Raw genomic sequence first — 19,580 nt, 5'->3', positions numbered from 1 at the left:
GTCCTCCGCAAGAGCAGCCAGTGCTCTTAACTGCTGAACTGTATCTCTAGCCTCCAAATCCCCTATTTTTAACTGTTGGAAACCAATTCGCATTAAAACATCAACTGAACTACAACAAAACCCCAAAACATTGTGGCCTAAGGTCCTTAGAACAAACTGGAAATAGACCAGAAGACAGCTATGGATTGCTAGGGTCTTACTGTTCTGCCTTCGAATCACACCATTGCTCAGGGAATATAGTTGGTGGAAAGGATGCAGTGATGCTGCAATAGTCTTCAGTAAACACTGGGAGCGTCAGGAAAGTCACTTGTAAGACTGCATTTTTAAAAAAATTTCATTTTTTGGTCTTTTTGAGACAGGGTCTCCCTGTAGCCCCAGCTGTCCTGGAACTCACTATGTAGACCAGGCTGGACTTGAACTCACAAAGATCCGCCTGACTCTGCCTCCCGAGTGCTGGGATTAAAGGATTGCGCCACCACGACCAGCTAAGACTACACTTAAAAAAAAACTTTTTTGGTGCTAGGCATGGTGGCACACACCTTTAATTCTAGCACCCGGGAGGCAGAGGCAGGCGGATCTCTGTGAATCTGAGGCCAGCCTGGTCTACACAGTGAGTTCTAGGCCACCTGGGGCTACAGGGACACCCTGTTTCAGAAAAGACAAAAAAAAATTTTTTTTTTATTTTTATTTTATGAGTTTAAATGTGTACCCATTTTGTGCAAGGTCCACAGAAGCCAGAAGAGGGCATCGGATCCCCCGGAACTGGAGTTATGGACAGCTGTTAGCTGTCATGTGAATGCTGGGAATCAAACCTCAGACCTCTGAAAGAGCAGGCAGTACTCTTAACCACTGGGCCATCTCTCCGGTCCCAAGACTGCACTGGTAAATGATCCCAAAGCTATAGAGCTGGAAAGATGGCTCACTGGATAAGAGCACTTGTTGTTCTTCCAAAGGACTGGAGTTCAGTTCCTAACATCCAAGTAGACAGTTCACTACTGCCTGTAACTCCAGCTCCAGGGAATCTAATGCCTTCATTTCACTTCTGCCAGCACCTGCATGTATGTGTGCATATTTGTATATAGACACATATTTATATATTTTTTTTTTTAAAAAGTGGTTAAGAACACTGTTCTTGCAGAAGACCCGGGTTTGAATCCCAGCACCCACATGGAAGCTAACGACTGTCTGTAATTCCAGTTCCAGGGGATCTGACAACCTCTTCTGTCCTCCTCAGGCACTGCAAGACACAGGTGCACTTACGTACATGCAGACAATACATGCATACACATAAAATAAAAAAGATAGCTTCTTAAAAAAAAAAAAAATCCCTTAACTGGCAATAGTGGTGTACACCTGTAATCCCAGCACTCAGGGGGCTGAGGCAAGAGGACTGCCATGAGTTTATGGCCAACCTGGATTACACAGTGGGTTCCAGTCCAGTCGAGGATACGTACCAAGATCCAGTCTCAAAGAACAATCAACCAACCTGAAAGTAGTGCTCTCAAGCTGAGGAGATGGCTCAGGGAATAAAGCACCTATGCTAGGCAAGCCTGAGGACTAAAGTTCAGACTCCAGAACTCATGTAAAGTCAGATATGATAGCATGTCTACAATCCCAGTGCTCCTACAGTACAATGGGAGGTGGAGACAGCAGAATCCCCACAAGCTCACAGGCCAGCTAGCCTGGCCCTGGCGCAGTGGTGAACAAGAGATCTTATCTCAAACAAGGTAGACGACAAGGACCAACACCCTAAGTTATTGTCTGACTTCTACATGGGTGCCATGGCATGTGCACATGCACAAATTTGTACACACACACACACACACACACACACACACACACAAAGATTAAAGAAAAAAGTGATCTCTTTTATCTTCAGGACAGAAGGATTCTAAGGGTTGAGTCTGGGTAGTGATAGAAGAGGAAGACTGGATGGCTTCCTTCCACTGAAGGTCTAAGAGGCCCTCAGCCCCTCTGTGCCAATTGCCTGGCTGCAATGAGATTGGAAAGCATGAGCAGAAACTGTCCCAAAGCATCTCATGGGAGTATCGTCTTACTGTGACGAACTCATCTGCCAATCAGCCATTCCATCTTCTGCTACTAACACTAGGCTTCCTCTGGATAATCAATGTCTTTCTTGACTTCAGAAGTAGGCATGTGATAAGTCTTGACCAAGGAAAGCTCTCCCTGAACTTTTGCTGGAAGTTTTGCTGGGGAAAAGTTTAGTTTCTGGTTGCCACCTCTGCTACCCTGTGGTTGAAGCGTGCTTCTGAATGAAGCGAACACAGATGAAAACATTCCTCAAGAAATAAAGGGAGAAAAATAAGACCTGTTCATACCATTTGGAGACCTGGATCCACCTAACCTGAAGCCTCCTCATGGACTAGACTTTTCAGTTCCCCAGGCCAATAAACACATTCCTTCTGGCTTAGGCCTGTTTAAACTGGGTTTCTAATTGCTCAAAACTGAAGTCTTAACCACTTCCATGCAAAACAAAATTCATTGCTGCTCTGGTCACCCTGTCATCACAAGACAAATCAGGCTCCCTGCTTTTGAGGAAAGCCAGGAGAGAGGGGCTTCTATGGCCAGAAGTGCTGCTGGGACCTGGCCATATGTAGACTAAGCAACCTTGGAAAGTACCTACCAACCCCAGAGGTAATAAATGGAGCCAATGAAACAGCTGAGAGGTTCGGGAAAATTGCCCTTGGAAGATTCCTTGGCTCCCAGAAGTGAGAAGAGTCTTCCACAGGCAGGAAGATGGGTGGGGCTGGCCCAGAGCAGGGCTCTTCCACACGATACTTACTTGCTATGTTGACCTTTGACAAGTAATTCAGTTTCTTCCTCAGTGAAGCTGTGAGAAGGAAAGGAAACAATGTATAGAGACATCCTGCAGGCTGCCTGTCCCGCTAGGCCTTGTGCTAACGGTTCTCCATAGGTATGCTCATTTGACCCTAAAACCTCTATTTTTGTTGTTTGTCTAAGACAGAGTCTCTATGCAGTTCTGGCTATCCTTGAACTTGAGATCCACCTGCTTGGAATCACAGGCATGTACTACCACGCCCCACAAAATATTTTTCCTTGGGCATTGCATGACATGGGTATACTTACATACATGCAGGCAATACATAAATACACACAAAATAAAGAAATAAAATATTTCTTAAAAATATATGCAGGGCTAGGCGATGTGTAGTTCGATGGCAATGTGCTTGCTTAGTATGTGCAAAGCCCCGAGTTTAATCCCTAGCAACACACATAATACATGAATATGATATAGAAATGTAAGTCAATTGCACATGACTGTAATGCAAGATTTTCAAGGGCCAGGCATTCTACTCCCAGAATGCCTGTTCTTAATAAAAATGCTGCATCTTCCTCTAAGTCCCCTTTGGTAGCTAGAAAGTTGAGCCTACAGGTACCCCCTTTAAAGCCAAACCTCTGAATGAATAAAGAAGTTCCCCCATCAACCTTCCTGTCCATTCCTCTCTCTCCTACAGTACCAACCTAAGCCTTTCAGGAACACACATTTTATGAAAAAAGTAATGGGCTAGTTACCAAAGGTTAACTTACTATCCTAACTTGGAATAGGAGAATGTCAGAACCCAAAGGGATTCAATGTCTCTCCTGAAGAACCATTATTTCCAGAGACTTCTGAATATACAAAGGGCATACCACTGCTTTAGCAAAGAGCCTTTTATGTGAATGAATGGTCCTGTGAGAGGCCAGGCAGGCCCTCTGGAAGATAAGTACATCATGGGGAGCCTGGGAAACCTTAGAGTAGAAAGGAAGTTGCTATTCCTATTCCTCTTCCCAAAATCTCTTGCCTCTCAACTTTTCAATGCTCCCTGCTCCGTTCTCCATTTACCTGTTCTGGCACTTGGATTCTCACTTGGCAATGTAATCCACTCTGGTAAACCATTACCTCTCTATCTGGGTAGCTCAGAATCCTTTGTCATCTTTGACTCTTTCCATTCTCTTAAGATGCATTTTTTTTCTTCCCAGAGACAGGGTCTTCTTATGTAGTCAGGTTAGCTGAGAACTAGAAATCTTGCATCTAGCCTGAGTGCTAGGATTACAGGCATGTGTCACCATAGTCAGATCTTTTTTTGGATGGAATGGAGTGGATAGGGTCTTGTAATGTGGCCCCAGATGTCTTGGAACTCATTATGTAGGCCAATGTTGGCCTTGAACTTGGGATGACCCTCCTGCCTCTGCCTCCTGAGTCTTGGAATGTTGGGATTTCAGGGATGAGCTACCACATTCACCCATTTTGGTTTTGCGTTTATTTTTAAGAAAGCAGCAGTAACAGAACGGCCTGTTTAGTTATTTTTTTTTTCTTTTTCTTTTTTTGGTCTTTTTGAGACAGGGTCTCCCTGTAGCCCCAGCTAGCCTGGAACTCACAGAGATCTACCTGCCTCTGCCTCCTGAGTGCTGGGATTAAAGGTGTGTGCTGCCAGACCTGGCTGGCAAGTTCTTTTTTAGTTAAATATGCCCTTATCTGGGCAGCGAGATGGTTCAGCAGCTTAAGACACTTGCTGTAACCCTGATTGATTGAGTTCAATCACCAGAACCCACATGATGGAAGGAGAGAACCAACGCCTACAAGTTGCCCTCTCACCTCCACATGTATGCCATAACATACATGCACCCCCCACACACAAAATATAAAAAAATAAAAACTATCCTTCTAAAGGCTTCCCAGTCCTCTTAATCAGATATCAGTTCACATGTGTGAGTAGTAGTCTAGACTGTAAGAGCCATGAGGGAAGGGAAGGCTACAGTTATATTGCCCACTGCCACAGCACAGCTTCTGGAGAAGAGCAGGCCCTCAGGAAAACTTCACCCTTCCCTTTTCTATCTCCTTCATAGCATGTATCACATCCCCCCGCCCCAATCAGGGTCCCCTGTAGCCCCAGCCAGCCTGGAACTCACTATGTAGACCAGGTTGGTCTTAATCTCAGAGATTAGCCTGCCTCTGCTGGGATTAAAGGCATGGATCAGTTCTCTTTGTCCACCTTTATGTGGGCTGTTGGAGACTGAACTTAGGTTGCCAGGCTTGTGTGGCAAGCACCTTTACACGCTGAGCTATTTACTGGTGCTCATATTTCTTTTAATGACTGTTCTTCCTCTCCCCTATCAGAACATGAACTTCAGTTTCTGGCCCTTGACTTCTTTAGCCTCAGTTAAATCCCCAATACCCACAACAGTGCTTCATGGTTTCTTTAATAGATGAGTGCTGCCTGGGGACATTTAAGACTTGCATACTCCATATACTGCTGGTCTCTAACCTGCCCCCAAGCACACTCTGACAAGTTTTCACTAAAGCAAACAAAACAAAATCAAACTCCACTCACAGAAAAGATTCTCCCAAAGCTCTGGGGCCTGGAACTGCAAAGCCAAGACGAAGGGACTGACAGCAGGACTCTTGGCTTCCATGCTCTAAGGCCACCACAAAGCCAGGCCATCACCTGCTTCCTGCTTCTCCTAGTGAGATTCCAGAGGCAAGGCTGGGAGGGCCAGACTGTCCACTAGATCTCTTTGGATCCAAATAATCATAGAGCAGAGAATTACTGGGGATGGGGGACTATCAGGCTCAGAAAGCTCATGGAATAGAACTATAGTCTTGTTTAGTTCAGCAAGCAGGAGACCCAATTCCAGAGTACAGAACCCAAAACATGCCTAAGTTCTTCTACCCTCATCTCTCTCACACTCAGGGAAGAGACAGGTTTCAGAGTGGGACTCAGTGCTCTTCCCACTGAAGTAGGATTTAAACCTGGGGTTGCTGAGGACAATATCTGTTACCACAAGCAGAAACCTGTTGGGGAAGAAGCTGCTAACCAGTGGAGAAATGAGAAGACTAAAAACATGATTCGCACTCTGGATGCAGCTATATGCAGTGGGAAGCTATTCCAGCACTGGATTTTCCAGTGATATGAGCCAATTAATCCTCCTGACAATTTTTTTCTTGTGCTGGAGCTTAAAAAGCCCCCCTTTAAACCAATTTGAGCTAAGTTTTTACCACTTATGTTTCTAGTGTCTTGGCTACTTTTTGCTAACAGCACTGTGTGCAAGGCACTGTTGTAAGCACTTTGCACGTATTAACTCAGTCCTCATAACAATTCCATGAAGATATCATTATCATCTTCAGTTTTTCAGCTTAGGAAACTAAGGATTGCACTCAACCTCTATCAGAGCAGAAAATCCAACTCTGACCCAAGGTGCTATCATTTGGAATGGGCAGTGTCCACAGACCCTCTATTAGCCCCAGCTGGCCTCCATTTCATCCTATTAAAATGATGATAACCATAGTTTATCTACCTCGTAGGGTTTCTGGGACTAAGAGTCCACACAAAGCACTTAAATAGTGCCTAGCAAATAGTAAGCATTCAATAAACAGCAGTCACTATTAATATTCCTAACTCTGTGGGTCACTGAAGTTCAGCTGCCAAGTACCACGGCAATGGAAGAGTGCTTTTTTCCTTTATCTCTACCCACAGACAGAAGAGACTATGGGGTGAAAGATGAGGAGGCTTTTCTTGAGCCTTGAGATGTAGTTCAGCTGTTACATATTTGTCTAAAATGCCCCCCCAAGGCCCCAAGTTCTAGCCCCAGCACCCCCAGCATCACTGTTCCAATTCCTATAGAATATTACCTAATCTAAATACCATTATTTTCATGAAGTCTTTCCAAATAAAAGGTTCCCTGACTGCTCAATCTCCACAGCATATTCTCTGTACCTCATACTTTATGGTATATCTGACCAAGCCCTCTACTGGACTATGAGCTACCTGAAGACAGGCCCCAGGGTTTATCCTGGGGTCTGTCTCTGTTCCCTCTTCTTGGCCCTACAGAGAAATAGAATCCCTTGGGAAAAAGTTGAGTCCCATAGAGTTCTGAAACTTTCAGAACAGAGCTCAGGACGGCTCAGAAACAGCACCAAGAAAAGGTCCATGTATAGGAGTATTGAGATAGGCAAGGGGACTAGAGAGTGAAGCAAACAGATGAAAGGGAGGTATGGTGGTGCACCTTTAATTCCAGCATACAGGAGGCAGAGGCAGGCAGATCTCTGTGAGATGGAGGCCAGTCTGGTCTACATAGCAAGTTCCAGGACAGGTGGGGCTACATAGTGAGACCCTGTCTCAAAAAGGAAAAAGAAGTGGGGGAGGAAGGGGTAGGGAAACTTGGAGAGTAGGATCTGAGAAATTTGGAGTTACCCGTTCTCCAACAAAAGCTAGTAATTCCTGGAGGGCAGATTCTATTGGCAAACTTAGAAGATACACCAGAGCTTCCACAGCTTCTAGTCCAGTAAGGGAGAGTGGGTAAGTACAGCAAGAAAGTGAATGGCTCAAAGATGAGCATGGAAGCCCTTGCAGTTCCAACACAGTCAAGACCCCGAGGGCATCTACGTGGACAGGGAAGAAAGAGAATGTGCGAGAGACATGTGTGTTCGAGGAGAGACTGATTTAAAAAAAAAGCACCAGAGGCTCTGGGGTAGTCTAGAAGTGAAGGCAGGAGAAGGTGCTGAGGAAGAGCTGAAAGGGAACCATTCAAAGACAGAAACTGAAGTAATTACTCAGAGGGTGGGGTAACCTTGTGGAGAAGCCAAGATCCTTTCAAAGAGGGTAAGAAGTCTTTCTAGAGGATGAGTACCTCACAAAGTAGACTCCCAGGAAAGTGAGGGTGCGCAGTAAGGTTTGGAGGCACTGTAGGACTCTTTTGGGGGGGGGGGGGGGGGGTGGAGAGAAAGTGGTTCTCCAACTTGAGCATGCATCTGAACCACCAGAAGTATTTGTTAAAAACTCAGATTGCTGGGCTTTGCTCCCAGGTTTGCTGATTCAGGAGGTCTGGGTGGGACCCAAGAATTTGCATTTTCAACAAATGTTGCTACAGGTCTAACCACATTTTGAGAGCCACTGTTACAGGGGAAGGGGTTTCTCTAGTAAGTGGGTCTTCAAAACTGAAAAGAAGAAAGCTTCTGAAAGGAAAACGGACAAGAGTCTTTCAGGAAGTCTTCAAGTGGGTGTTAAGGATCTTTCTATGTCTGAGGGAAGAGAAACCTAAGAGGGTCAGGCCTAAAAAATGATCTGAGGTGTGATAGCTCACATCTTCAGCCTCTGCAGCCTCATCAATCAGGAGGCCGAAGTAGGAGAATCTCTGTGAGACAGAGGCCACCTGGTCTACATAGAGAGTTCCAGGCCAGCTGGGGCTATAGGTAGACCTTGTCTCAAAAACCCAGGGTGGGGGGGGTGTTGGTTCTCTGACCACTGGGGTTTCCGGAGGCTGGGGAGGATTGGAGAAAATGCTGGAGTCTCTTAAGTGATAATGGGGGAAGAGTCTGAGAATCTAGAAGGGTCTCTGATTTCAGAGGAATGAGAATGAGGGAATGACAACAGAGGTCTGGGATAAATCTGACAGAGCTCTGAAATAAGATTTCTTGGGTATATCAGAGGGGAATTGAGGGATAGTTCCCAAAAAATGTTGAGAGCTGCTGGTACAGGGCAATTTTGGAGAAAATTCTCAAAAGTGTCCTGAAGTGTGGTCTTCTGAGAGAGGTCCTGGCAAAGTGGAATGATAGAGGGATTTTTTTTTTTTTTTTTCCAAAAACAAAAACTCTTTAGAGAACTCAGATGTAAAAAGCATGGGGAAAGGGAGGTCCTGGTGAAGACCTGGGAGCGCCAGAGCAAAAGGTTCTGGGAGTCCAGTTATACTGAGGGAAGTTTAGGTAGGTGTGTTAAGGTTTTTCAACTGGCAGGTTCTAAAGAATTTTGGGGACTTGTGAAGGAGAGATAGCTAGGAAAGTCTCTTAGTGAGGCAGGAAGTCTGAGAAATGATTCAAAGGGTCCTAGGGGTGTCAGGGTTTATGAGAGGGATGTCAAGGGCCATTTGGGGGAGATTCCAAGTGGTTAATGCAGTTTCTGATGTCAGAGGATCCTGCAAACTGCCTCTCTGAGGGGCGTTTCAGGGTTGTAAGGAGGATCTTTGAAGGTTCATCTAAAATGAAGTCTTCAAGGGGAAACTTTCGGATTATCTAAGAAGAGTTCTTGAGAGTAGGGAGACTATGAGAGAAATTTTTGGACTCCTTACACAATTTTTAGAACATGTGGTGTGTGTTGCTGGTAAAGATTTAGGATACATAAAAGGGGATTTGGATGAGGAATACGGGAGGGGCTCTCTGGAGACTACAGGCAATTTCTGGCGATTTTCAGGATTAGTGGGGGAGGGGCCCTCAGAGGAAGATGGCTGGGATACACAAAAGGTGTGATCTCTGGAGCATTTTAAGATGGGAAAGGATATGGGGAACATGAGGTCTCTGGGAGAGATGCCTTGGAGGAGGAGCTCCTCCAAGTGAGTTTCAGGATGTAGGTGCATTTGAAAGACTGTTCTGGAATACAGAGAGCTCTTCAGGGAAGATGGTTCAGGGCTCACCAGGGGCATCCTGATTTGGGGGTTAAGTGTGAAAATCCCTAAGATTTCTGGAATGGGGGTAAGTGGGAGGGCAAATTATTGGGGTGTGTTTAGATGAAGTCTTGAGTGCTGGAATATGCGATGCAGGTCGGGGAAGGGGTGTTCTAGAATGCCGAGGGGGTGTCTGGGGGGTTAGTAGGGAGGTTTCTGGGGGATATACCTGAGACATATATACCACGGGGAGACAGATAAGGAGTGGCCACCGAGGAACGTGTCGCGATCCAGAAGAAAGATTCGGGGGCGGGGGGGCGCACCAAAGGGCGGGGATCTTGGGTAAGGTGCCCGGGGAAGGCGGTTGAGAGGTGAGGATGGTCCCCGCGGATGCCGCTGGAAGCGTGCGGGGGTCGGGCTGAGGTCCCCGGCCCGGCCTCTCGGCGATCCCCGGAACGTGAGGAGCATTTGGGAGGGAAGCTGGGGAAGGGGCCGGGGAAGGGAGATGCGAGCCGGCTGCGCGGTCCCCTGGGGTCCCTCAGGCCCCCAAGGCCGGAGGCCGTCGCCAGCCACACGGGGTCCCTGAGGGGGCGGGGCCGCCCGCGCGGCCTGGGTCGCCCTGAGGGGAGCACCGCGCGCCGCCACCGCCCCGAGCTCGTCCGGCCCAGTCCAAGACTCACCGCTTCGGCCTCCGCCTGTGCCTCCACCGCCGCCCAGGCCTCCTCAGACCGCCGCCACCGCCACCGCCGCCGCCGTCGCCGTCGCCCCTCTCTCTGGCCCGCTAGCTCCCCTCCCTCCTCCCGCACCGACCACCGCCACCACCACCGCCGCCGCCGCCGCCGCCGCCACCGTCGCGCTGCGTCACCGCGCCGTGCGTCACCGCCCCTGTCCCCGCCCCGGAGGCCCACCGCGCACCGGCATTCGCGCACACCCAGATGACGGACAGCGCACTCAGCCAATCGCCTGCGAGGACAGCCCGAAGGGCGGGAGGTGTGCGCTGAGAAAGGAGGGGTCCTGATCCGGAGCGGCGCGACGGGGCAGGAACGAGGCCCGAGAGACCCGCCCCCTCTTCTATGCGATTGGTCGGACGTGGGGCTGACGGGCAAGCGGTCGGGCCTCGCGCAGAGGGCAGAGGGCGGGGAAGAGGAGGGGCGCGCGCGGCGTCGCCCAGGGCAACGGGCCGGCGGAGCCTGCGATTGGGCCTCCAGGCCCGCAGGGGGCAGTCTCGCGCCTGTCTACCTCAGCGGCAGCGAACCCAGTCGCGGCAGCGAACCCAGTCGCAATTCCTCATTCTGTTGTTCAAGGCCTCCTCTTCCTCCCCGCCCACCAGACATGCCCCGCCCAGGGCCTGTGGCCAGTGGTAACCCCCGGGATGCCAAAACCTGCATTCCGGCTCCTGGAGCCAGTTGGCCACGTCTCTTGTGGGACTGATGTGGGCAGCTCGATCATTTAAGGATGGAAAGAGAAAGGGCGAGGCACAAAGGAGATCGTCAATAAATGGAGGTCGTTCCCATTTGTAATCTAGTCAGCCCACAAACTGCCCTGCGTCGGGGGGATCCGCATTGCAGAAGGGTGTCAGCAACGTGGCTGGTTACCAGAACTCGGAGACAAGGCAGTCAGGGTGGGGTGGCGAGTGTAGGACGGGGAGTGGTGGGAAGGGAGCTGGGGCCAGGTGTTTGTCCACTGGAGGGAATTTGCACATGTGCTGAATGGAAGTCATTCTAGAAGGGAGTTTGGGGGCAACGCCTCCGGCTTATATATGGAGAAAAGATAGAAGGGAATGGGACTAGAAACTGGACGTCCAGGGGAGTCACCTGGGGAGTTGGGGTAGGGGTTATATCCAATGGGACCATGGGGAAGGGGAGGAGGTACAAGGTGGGGTTGCCGCCCTGGTGGCCCAAGGAACAAGCCTTTTGCCACTGATGGCCACAGGGGAAGAGGGAGAGAAACGTCCAGGACAAAGCCCTCTGGGAGATTGGATCTCAAAGGAGAAGCCCGGTTTGGGCCACCCAACAGCAAGATCCAGAACATTGAGCAATTTGAGGCTGGAGACCAACGTTCAAGAATTACTAAAGATGGGGGCCGGAGAGATGGCTCAGCGGTTAAGAACACTGGTTGTTCTTGCAGAAGACCCGCGTTCGAATCCCAGCACCCACATCATGGCAGCTAACAACTGTCCATAACTCCAGTCCCAGGGGATCCAACAGCCTCTTCTGTCCTCCTCGTTGTACGACATGGGTGCACTTACCTATACACAGGCAATACATACATACACATAAAATAAAAATAATAAAAATTTTAAAAAAGAATTATTAAAGCTGGTAATTGAAGCTTCGGGAGTTGGTGAACTAACCCAGGGAGGGTATGACAGATGAATGGAGAAAAGGATCAGAGAGAACTCTGAGAAATGAGGATGTATGGTTAAAGAAAAGAAAAAAAAAAAAAAACAACAACACAGAATGAAGATTGAGAGGGGGCACCAAGAGAGAGGAAAAGGACATCTTGAACAGACCCTTGAGGAGAGGGTCAGGGTTGGTAACATCATTGACCCATCTCTGTCTCCTTTGCCTTTGCTTTTGGTTTTGATTTTTTTGAGACAGGATCTAGGTCCAACTGGCCTAGAACTTATCACATACAGCAGACTGGCCTTGAATTTGCTGCAGTCTTTCTGCCTCTGACTCCCAAGTGTGTGGACTACCCTTCAATTTTGTTTTATTTAATTTTATTTTATTATTTTATTTTGTCTTTTTGAGACGGTCTCCCTGTAGCTCTAGCTGACCTGGAACTCACTATGTAGATCAGGCTGGCCTTGAACTCACAAAGATCCACCTGCCTCTGCCTCCCAAGTGCTGGGATCCTTTAATTCTTTTTTAATTTTTATTTTTTACATATGTATGAGTGTCTTCCCTGTATATATGCAATTGTACCAGGGCCATACAATGCCCATGGAGACCAGAAGAGGGTATTGGACCCCCCCTGGAATTGGAATTATGGAAGGTTGTTAGCTACCATGTGAGTGCCAGGAACCAAACCCAGGTCCTCTGTAAGAGCAGCCATCTCTCTAGCCCCTCATTATTTTTTAAAACATGGTCTCATGTAGTAAAGGTATGACTGGAACTTTGTTTTGCTTTAAGATAATGTCTCCCAGCTAGATGTAGTGATTCATGCTTATCCTAACACCTGGAAGGCTGAGACAGGAGGTTACCAAGAGTTTGATGTTAGCCTGAGCCATATATATATATAGAGAGAGAGAGAGAGAGAGAGAGAGAGAGAGAGAGAGAGAGAGTCTAAAGCCAGTCTGGGCTATAGCGTGTGACCTGTTTCAACAATAACAGCAAAATTCCAAGATTTTATGATAAAGTCCAGACTGGTCAGGAAGTCTCCATGTGAGTAGACTGGCTTTGAATTGGAGATCTTCCTGCCCAAGCCTCCAAAGTTCTGGGGTTACCAGCATGCAACACACATGAAGCCCAACTTCCTTGTTTTCCTTCCCTTCCTCCCTCCTTGTCTCAGTTCCTCCTCCTCGTCCTCTTCTTTTTTTTTGCTTTTTTGAGTCAGGGCCTCAGTACAGCCCAGGCAGGCCTTGAATGCTTAATCCTCCTGCCTCCACTTCCCCAGTGCCAATTTTATAGGCATGTGCAAACATGCCTACATTTTTTTTCCAGTGTTGGGATCAAACCAAGGGCCCAGTGAGTGCTAGGCAAGTGCTCTCCCACTGAGAGCAGCATCTCAGTCATGTGACTGCTTTTCTGAGGCTCTCTCAGGCATGAGAAACACACTGTGAGGGATGGAAACAGGAAAGTGGTCACCGCCATAGTCCAGGCTGGAAGTGCAGGTAGGTGATCATACCCAGGAGATTGCCCACAGTCAAGGAGAAGTGGGCATGTTCTGGTTGCATGTTGAAGTTCAAACCTGGTCTTTTTGAGACAGGGTCTCCCTGTAGTCCCAGCTATCCTGGGACTCACTATGTAGATCAGGCTGGCCTTGAACTCACAGAGATCCGCCTGCCTCTGCCTCCCGAGTGCTGGGATTAAAGGTGTGCGCCACCACGCTCGGCTGTTCTTAATTTTTTAAGTTTATGTTATGTGTGCTTGTTTGTATGTGTACCACATGCATGCAGTACCTTTGGAGGCCAGAAGAGGGCATCAGATTCCCTGGAACTGGAGTTACTGGCAGTTGTGAGCTGCCATGGGGTTCTTCACAAGAGCAGCAAGATGACCCACACCTTTAGTCTCAGCACTGGAGAGGCAGAGATAGGCAGATTTCTGTGATCTCAAGATCAGAATCGTCTACGTAGGGAGTTCCATACCGGGTCTACATAGTGAGACTCAGTCTCAAAACAAGTGCTCTTAACCCTCTCTCCAGTCTGTTTTTAATTTTTTCACATTTATTTATTTAGTGCAGGTGTGTGTATACACACGTGTCTCTCCTTCCACCATGTGCATTCCCGGGAGCGAACTCAGGTCATCAGTCTTGGGAGCAAAAACCTTAACCAACTGAGCCAACTCAATGACCCTATTCATTCATTCTTGAGACAGGATCTCTTATAGTCCATATTGACCTCTCATTCTCTATGTAGCTAAGAATGACCTTGTACTCTTGGTCCTCCTTCCTCCACTTCCTGAGTACTAGGATTACAAGCATCCCATTTATGTGGTACTGGGGATCAAACCCAGGGCTTTGTGGGTGCTAGGCAAGCAGTCTACCAACTGTGGTGCATCTCCAGTCCTATTTATTTATTTTTGCTCTTTGGAGACTGTCTTGCTATATAGTCCTGCCTAATCTTGAACTTGCAGCAATCTTACTGCCTCAGCCTCCTGAGTGCTGGTATTACAGGTGTGCGCCACCATGCCTGGAGATGAGGTTTTCCGTTTCTAAAATAGAAGAAATAACCCTGTGTGGAGGCTCTGGGGAAGATCCATCAGGAGACAGGGACAGATTTGGAGGAGGCCAGGAATAGAGGACAGCTTCAGAGATGGCCTGGCTCAGTGGGTGGGATGGAGGGCACAGACAGGGTCTGCTCATTATTAGGGAAGCCAGCACAGAGAGTCAATGGGGCAAGGACCTGGGAAAATTCTCTTTAGTTTGCTTGTCTTGTCTCCCTATAATACATATGGTTTTCTCATAAATTACTTTGCTTTTATGTCTTCTTTCTGTGACAGGTTTATTATATTGATTTTTTTGAATGCATGAGTGTAAATAGGTCATATTACCTAGGAATTTCATTTCAAAATGGAAAGGGAACTATATGAACACTTTGTGTGTGTGTGTGTGTGTGTGCTGGGGATTAAGAGGCCAGGCCCTGTATGTGCTAAACATATGCTCTATCGCTGAGCTAGACTGTTAAACCCTCCAACACTTGTTTGTTTGTTTCCTTTGTCAGATTTGGGTTGTTTTTGTTTTGAGACAGGGTCTCATCTAGCTCAGGCTAACCTCATGTCTTTGAACTCTGGGTCTCCTGTCTTTATCTCCCAAATGGTAGGATCATACATTCATGTCATGTTGCCTGGTGTTCTTTTGATGTTTTCCACACAAGGTTTCACTATGTTTCCAAGGCTGGCCTCAAACTCTCCATCCATCCACCTGTCTGTGCCCCCCTCCCCCCACTGCTAATAGCTACTTTTTTTTTTTTTTTGGTTTTTTTTGAGACAGGGTCTCCTTGTAGCCCCCGCTGTCCTGGAACTCACTATGTAGAACAGGCTAGCCTCGAACTCACAAAGATCTGCCTGCCTCTGCCTCCCAAGTGCTGGGATTAAAGGTGTGTGCCACCACACCCAGCTGTTTTTTTTTTTTTTTAAAGATAGGATCTCACTATATTATGTAGAACAGGCTGACCTGGATCTCACAGAAATCCACCTGCCTCTGCCTCTGGAGTTCTTGGATTAAAGGCATGTGCCACCTTGCGCAGCCACTATTTGCTCTTTATTAAGGCTATCTACCAATTCAGAAGATAGCTGAAGCTATTCTGTCCTCACAGCAATCTCAATTCAGAGAGGTAAACTTACTTAGCTAGGACCATACAGCAAGGTGGTATTTGAACCCTGGTCCTAGTCATTTCAAAGCCTCACAGGCCCTGGCAGAAGTGGGGAAGGAAGGAGGGGGAGGAGCCCTTTGTGACAGTTGTCCCTGACCGGAGCATAAACAGGATGTGGTGTTGGATGAAAGCTTCCCCCTACCACACCCACCCCCTGCAGCCCTGGTCTCCACCCCTAGAAGACAGTGGAACTAAGAGGACGACAGAGGACAGAGAAGCCATGGTTAGGGGGCCAGGGTGGCACTGGAAGGGTGAGGGACTGGGGCTAGCAGGGTATCTGGGTGAAGGTCAGCTGTGGGGGTCAAGGTCATAGACCAGGAAGGGACTCAGTTGAGTCAGAGGGCCTGGCTGGCACAGAGAGGTGGTGGTTTGAGGTTTGGCCCCAGGCAAGGCAATTTCCAGGTTGGCTGGAAGAGTCTCTGGTACCCAGGAGACTGGAATCCCACCTCTGTGTCCCTTCCAGAGTTGAGTCATGTATCTTGGTACCTGCTGTCATCTGAGGTGTTTAAAAAATGCCTCTCATGGCTAGCACAAGCTTCTCCATGCATGGAGAAACTGAGGCAGGGAAGGGGGTGTAGTGGAGGCCAGCTCAGCTCCTTCCTGATCCCATTGGCAGTCGGACTCCCTGGTGGTGTGTGAGGTGGACCCAGAGCTAAAGGAAAAGCTGAGGAAATTCCGCTTCCGAAAAGAGACTGACAACGCAGCCATCATAAGTCGGTGACCTCTGTCCCCACTGAAGGGTTGGGGAGGGGGACAGGCTGGAAGGGCCCAGCTGGTGTTCCCTGGGATGGGAGGGGCATGTAACCTCCCTGTTCCATTTCCATCTCTCTTCAGTGAAGGTGGACAAAGAACGGCAGATGGTGGTGTTGGAGGAAGAATACCAGGTGAGAGGCCCTAAATAAAGTGTCAGATCTGGGAACATAGCTCAGTTGGTAGAGTGCTTGCCTGGGTTGAGATCCCCAGTACCCCGTAAACAGAGTGGGGTGGCACATGCTTGCACTCCTAGCACTGGAGAGGTGGAGGCAGAAGGACCAGGAATTCAAGGTCATCCTCAGCTACATAGTAAGTCCAAGAGCAGCCTGGGCTACATGAGACCCTGTCTCAAAAAGCTAAATAAATGTTGAGGTGTGGTGGAGAGCATCTTAATCCCAGCTCTCAGGAGGCAGAGGCAGGCAGATATCTGTGAGTTCAAGGCCAGCCTGGTCTACATAGTGAGTTCCAGGTCAGTCAGGGTGACATAGAGAGACCCTGTCTCAACAAACAAACAAATAAATGGGGAAAAGGGGCTGGTAGCTCTACAGAGCACATGCCTAGCATGTCAAAAGTTCGGGCTTCCATCCCTGGCTCTTGGGGGATTGGGGTGGCATAGGGGTAGTGTCCATTCCAGATAGATTAGCCAAAAAGCCAGCAGAAACCCTTTATAAATAGATCTACCTCACCCTGTGTGGCCCCACTGCCTGTATCAGGAACATGGAAGTGATAGTAAGCCTTCCTTCCCTCCTTCCTTCCTTATAGGGTTGTGGCTGCTGGGCAGGGGGAAGGGTATTTATTGGCCAGGAGCTGGGGTCCCTTGGGTCCTCTGAAAGGCATAGTGAAGGGGTTTCCATGGGAGCACAGATTAAAATCTGAACTTTGGTACTTACTGTCTAGAGCAACTTGGGGCAAGTGCCTTGACACCCCTGGGCCTCAGTTTGTGTAGCTGACAAATTGGGTATAATAACAAGACCTACCCTACAGGGCTCTGAGAAAACTCAATGAATCGGTTCATCCTTGTTTCTTAGAACTGTGCCTTGGCACATAGTAAATGCTCATTTAATGAATTTAATGATGGTCATTTGTTTTCTGCCACTTCCGTCCCTCCTTCCCTCCCTCCCTTCCTCCCTCCCTCCCTCCCTCCCTCTCTCTCCCTCCCTCCCTGTCTCTCTTAGAATATTTCCCCAGAGGAACTTAAGTTGGAGTTGCCGGAGAGACAGCCCAGGTATCCTGGGGGAAGGAATGTAATGGAGGACGGTGAGGAGGGCTTGATGAGAGATGTACGGAGGGAGGGACTGTCAGGCTCCAGCTCTGTCTATGGTTCAGAATTTCTCAGCTTGAGGCCAAGAAGTCATATTCTAGAACTTTTTGTTGGTATATATTTTTTATTGTAGAATTTCACGCTGATAATTTATATACAATACTGGTTTAGAGTTTCTTTCTAAATTTATTTTTATTTTATGTGTATGATTATTTTGCCTGCATGTATGTATGTATACCACATGCATGCAGTGCCTGCAGAGGCCAGAAGAGGGAGTCAGAGCACCTGAAATTGGAGTTAGGGATGGCTGTTAGATGTTATGTGGGTGCTGAAAAGCTAGCCAGGGTCTCTCAAGAGCAACCAGTGCTTTTAACTGCTGAGTCACCTTTCCAGTCCTGGACTTTTTGTTTTTTTTTTTTTAATATTTTATTTATTATTTTTAGTATGTGAATGCACCCGTGTCATGAGATGCCATGGAGTTCAGAAGAGGCCTTCGAATTCCCCTGGAACTGGAGTTAAGGACGGTTCACAGCCACCATGTGGGTGCTGGGAATCGAACCCAGGTCTTCTGCAAGAGCAGTCAGTGCTCTTAACTGCTGAGCCATCTCTCCAGCCCCGTGTTTTGGACTTTTTGTATAAACTTTGTTAGATTTGGTCTTAGCATTATAGTGATCTCATTTCTTCAATTTATTCTTGGTTTCAGGGCTTTGTTTGGAGTTTTGGTGGTAGTGGTGGGAGTATGTGTGTAAGTGTGTTTGTGTTTGTGTACATGTATTTGTGCATGTGTGTGTATGTGTGTGTTTGTATGTTGTGTTTGTGTATGTGTGTGTGTGCATGTTTGTGTATCCATGAGCGTGTACATGTATGTTTATGTGTGTGTATGTAGTTTTATTTTAGTTTATATAGCCACGGTTAGCCTTGAACTACTGATCCTCCTGTCTCGACTTCCCAAGTGCTGGGATTCCACACAAGTGCCACTACCCCAGGCTTCTTGTTGGGTTTTGTTTTGTTTTTAGGCATGGTCTCACTATGTAGATCAGGCTGTTCTCAACTCCCAGAGATTAAAAATTATGTGCCACTGCATCCAGTGATATTTGGCAATTTTAAAAAAAAGATGTAGGGGCTGGAGAGATGGCTCAGCAGTTAAGAGCACTGACTGCTCTTGCAGAGGATCCGGGTTCAATTCCCAGCACCCACATGGCAGCTACAAACCATCTTTAACTCCAGTTCCAGGGGAATCCAAAGCCCCCTTCTGACCTCCGTGGTATTGTACAACACAGGTGCACTCACATACACAACATGGGTGCACTCACATACATGCAGGCAATACACTCATACACATTAAAAAAAGATGTATTTTATTATTTATTTATTTTTTTTATTTTATGTGTATGCGTGTATTGCCTGCATGTAAGTGCACCCGTGTCGTGCAATGCTGGCGGAGGACAGAAGAGGCTGTCAGATCCCCTGGGACTGGAGTTACAGACAGTTGTTAGCTGCCATGTGGGTTCTGGGATTAAAACTCTGGTCTTCTGCAAGAACAACCAGTGTTCTTAACCGCTAAGCCATCTCTCCAGCCCCTTCTTATTTATTTATGTGTATGTCTGTGTGTCGTATGTGCATGGGTATGCTGGTGCCCATGGAGTCCAGAAAAGGACGTTGAATCTGCTGGTGCTGGAGTTACAAGTGGTTATGAGCCACCTGTTGTGGGTGCTGGGAACTGAACTGCAAAAGCAGCCAGTGCTCTTAACTGCTGTGCCATCTCTCCAGCCTCTCTTGATGTTTTTTTAATTGTTTGCTTTGTTTGTTTTGTTTTGATACAGGGTCTTACTATGTAGACCAGGCTGGCCTCGAACTCAGAGAGATCCATCTGCCTCTGCCTCCTGAGTGCTAGGATTAAAGGCTTGCCTGGCCCTGCAAGATAAAATTGTGGGGTGAGATAGTGCTTGCTTTTGCAGAGGACCTGGGTTCAGTTCCCAGCATCCACATGGCAGCTAATAACTGTCTGTAACTCTAGGTCCAGGGAATCTGACACCCCCTTCTGGCCTCTGCAGGCATTGCATGCATGTGGTGCACTTACATGCATGCAGGCAAAATACTCATACACATAAAATAAAAATAAATAACTCAGCTGGG

At 47.8% G+C, this 19,580-nt stretch overlaps 2 protein-coding genes across 4 annotated transcripts in view; one reads left to right on the top strand and one right to left on the bottom strand.

The window, feature by feature from the left end:
- The window catches only part of Samd4b (sterile alpha motif domain containing 4B), a 38,621-nt gene extending 28,388 nt beyond the window's left edge, over window positions 1-10,233 (bottom strand). The window contains exons 1-2 of one of the 2 annotated variants that reach the window (XM_008853959.3): window positions 10,077-10,176; window positions 2,804-2,851 (exon numbers count right to left, since the gene is read on the bottom strand). The gene's annotated coding sequence lies outside the window, so the exon portion shown is untranslated. Of the gene's footprint in view, window positions 1-2,803; window positions 2,852-10,076 lie in introns of both variants that reach the window. The other variant, XM_008853958.3, reaches the window with a different exon arrangement.
- A 5,322-nt stretch (window positions 10,234-15,555) lies between these two features.
- Gmfg (glia maturation factor gamma) overlaps window positions 15,556-19,580 on the top strand; it is a 6,476-nt gene continuing 2,451 nt past the window's right edge. Inside the window, exons 1-4 of one of the 2 annotated variants that reach the window (XM_008853953.2) lie at window positions 15,556-15,653; window positions 16,047-16,143; window positions 16,265-16,314; window positions 17,359-17,408. In XM_008853953.2, coding sequence (XP_008852175.1) covers window positions 15,651-15,653; window positions 16,047-16,143; window positions 16,265-16,314; window positions 17,359-17,408 — 200 coding nt within the window. In that variant the 5' untranslated portion in view covers window positions 15,556-15,650. Of the gene's footprint in view, window positions 15,682-16,046; window positions 16,144-16,264; window positions 16,315-17,358; window positions 17,409-19,580 lie in introns of both variants that reach the window. The other variant, XM_008853954.2, reaches the window with a different exon arrangement.

Source organism: Nannospalax galili, unplaced genomic scaffold (assembly GCF_000622305.1).
Source record: "Nannospalax galili isolate Female #2095 unplaced genomic scaffold, S.galili_v1.0 scaffold886, whole genome shotgun sequence".
NCBI classification, from domain to species: domain Eukaryota; kingdom Metazoa; phylum Chordata; class Mammalia; order Rodentia; family Spalacidae; genus Nannospalax; species Nannospalax galili.
Note: the sequence above shows the minus strand (reverse complement) of the source record. Positions and strands in the feature narration are given on the sequence as shown.